General features: G+C 41.9%; 1 protein-coding gene across 1 annotated transcript; it reads right to left on the bottom strand.

Moving 5' to 3' along the window:
* Window positions 1-226: 226 nt before the first annotated feature.
* On the bottom strand, window positions 227-2,121 carry LOC113744849 (ral GTPase-activating protein subunit beta-like; the record flags this gene model as incomplete). Its single annotated transcript, XM_027275910.1, has 3 exons — window positions 1,683-2,121; window positions 622-804; window positions 227-375 (listed from the first exon to the last, which is right to left on the bottom strand). Coding segments are annotated over exons 1-3 (380 nt in total), but the record flags the coding sequence as incomplete, so codon positions are not given.
* Between the last annotated feature and the right edge of the window lie 7 nt (window positions 2,122-2,128).

Genomic DNA, 2,128 nt, shown 5'->3' with positions numbered 1-2,128 from the left:
CAGTCCTTTAGTTCTCCTTCTTTATGCCAAACGATATGCCTGTGTGTACTTAGAGAAGACGCCCTGCCCGTTTAAGAAAAACTGGCCCAGGACATTTTATTGTTGACAAAGTGGAAATATATACAGTATATGAGAAGCCTCAAAACTGAATTTTGATTTGGTTTAAATAACAAGGTAAACATAATATATCCATTGTTACTACTGTAGAAACTTTGAGGAGTCTTACCAGGACAAAGTGGCCTCAGCAGCATCCTTCACCCTCATTGAAGCTGGGTTGTGCTCCTTTTCTCCTTTATGTCGGACTTCCTGTTCCTGGCGGGACTTGCTGCCAGAGATTCCAAGCTCCACAATCTCCAAAACCTCTACCAAACAATCCTGATCCAAACAATAAAGAAGGAATCTCAGAGCAGGAGTGCACAGTTTTGTAAATGCAGCTTAGGCTAGACTGGACAGAATTATCAACAAAATGTTCCTCTAATCTTCTTTTTTAATCATTTCGCTGACAGAATTCATGACGTATCCAATTTTCTGTAGGGTTTTGGTAGAGTTTTAGTTTTACAAAACAAATATATATTTCAATCAATTCATTCTCAATATATTCATATCAGAGATAAATGCTACCTTCTCATCCAGCATGTCAGGGTGTTCTGTGAGCCACACACAGAGAAACTGGAAGGCAGCTACAATCATGGAGTGGAGGTCTCGGGACTGAAGAGGAGCTGGACGGCTACACTGGTACACAATGTACCCACATATAGAGCTGACGGCACGTTTACGGTCTGCAGAGTCTACTCCCACCTTTACCTGGTTAAGACAGAAAACACACGAAAATTCTTTATTTTTCTCTATATATGAACGATCTTTGTAGGCTTTATGAGTCAGTGAACTAAATAAGGACATTTGATTTTTTGCAGTAAGAAATAAAAGTTAAATTACATTATTGATAGAACTAGCATTTATGTAAATTTAAATAATCTCATGTAACCTCTGCCCTCTTCATATGTGTGACACCAAATGTCAGACATTTACGTTTTATAGCCAATTGTGAGCTTATTTGGCGTCTGCACTAGTTATCCACACCGCCATTACCAGGCAGAGATATGATAAGTGTCCCGGTGACCATGAATCAGCACACAGAATAGCAGCACCTTCCCTTAAGTGGATTGCAGCTATTGTAGTTAATTAATACACCGGTGAGTTTCCTGCTCCATGTTGTCAAAATGTCTGCTGTGCAACCAGTCTGTTGCTGCCGACTTCTCTCTTTCTGGTAATCTGTGGAACTGTGTTGACAGTTTAGGAGCAACTCTCTTGTGACGCACTGTCTGACTTCCACATGAACCACCTTTGCTTTGTTCTCCGTGAGGCTCACAGGAGGTGTGCTAGTTAACTGAGGTTAAGATCGATTTAAATTGTCTTGTAACAGGTTACTTTCAGGCCATCTGTTGCCACAGTAACAGGCAGATAGGTCTTGTGTCAGCCTTCTTGGAGGGGCAAATCCAGGATTTACCTTCACACCGACTGTAGTTTTATAAAGTGATGATTGAAGTGGCAATATAAAGAGTTTTTGGGGGGTGAGTAACACGGGAGAACTGAAAGCTGTACAGCAGTCTCACCTTGGCCTGGCCCGTTAGTAATGATTGCAGATTGCTAGTCTCTGTGCTGTTTGGACATTGTAGCTTTACCTTGGCAAGCCCAGCCAGCAGCTCCAGGGCAGCCAGTGAAATGCTCATGTCCTGCCTCCACTGGGAATTGAGTCTCTGAGTGACCAGGTGGATGCTGCGCACCAGCAGGCCGGCCGCCGTATCTGGAAGAGCTAGACCATATAACACCCCGAAATACCAAACACCGCAAAGAATAGAGCAAAGCAAGATGCAGGCAACAAGGCATGCATTAGAATAAAGTCAGTACAGTACACAATGCTGAGAAATAGATAAACTGCTAAGGAATAGGGCTGAGCGACCAAGTTTTGACCTGGAAAGAAAACTTGTATATAATTATCTACAATAACATGAAACATGAATATACTGTTGTTGTGCCTTGTGGCTTGATTATGTTGAGGCTTCTGTATTAAGCCTCATTGGCTCCAATTTTAGAAAGCAGGCCTAAGATTATCTAAATTTATAATGAG

This window comes from Larimichthys crocea, unplaced genomic scaffold (assembly GCF_000972845.2).
Source record: "Larimichthys crocea isolate SSNF unplaced genomic scaffold, L_crocea_2.0 scaffold24826, whole genome shotgun sequence".
In the NCBI taxonomy this organism is placed as follows: Eukaryota; Metazoa; Chordata; class Actinopteri; family Sciaenidae; genus Larimichthys; species Larimichthys crocea.
The sequence above is the reverse complement of the archived record's forward strand: the minus strand, read 5'-3'. Positions and strand labels throughout refer to the sequence as shown.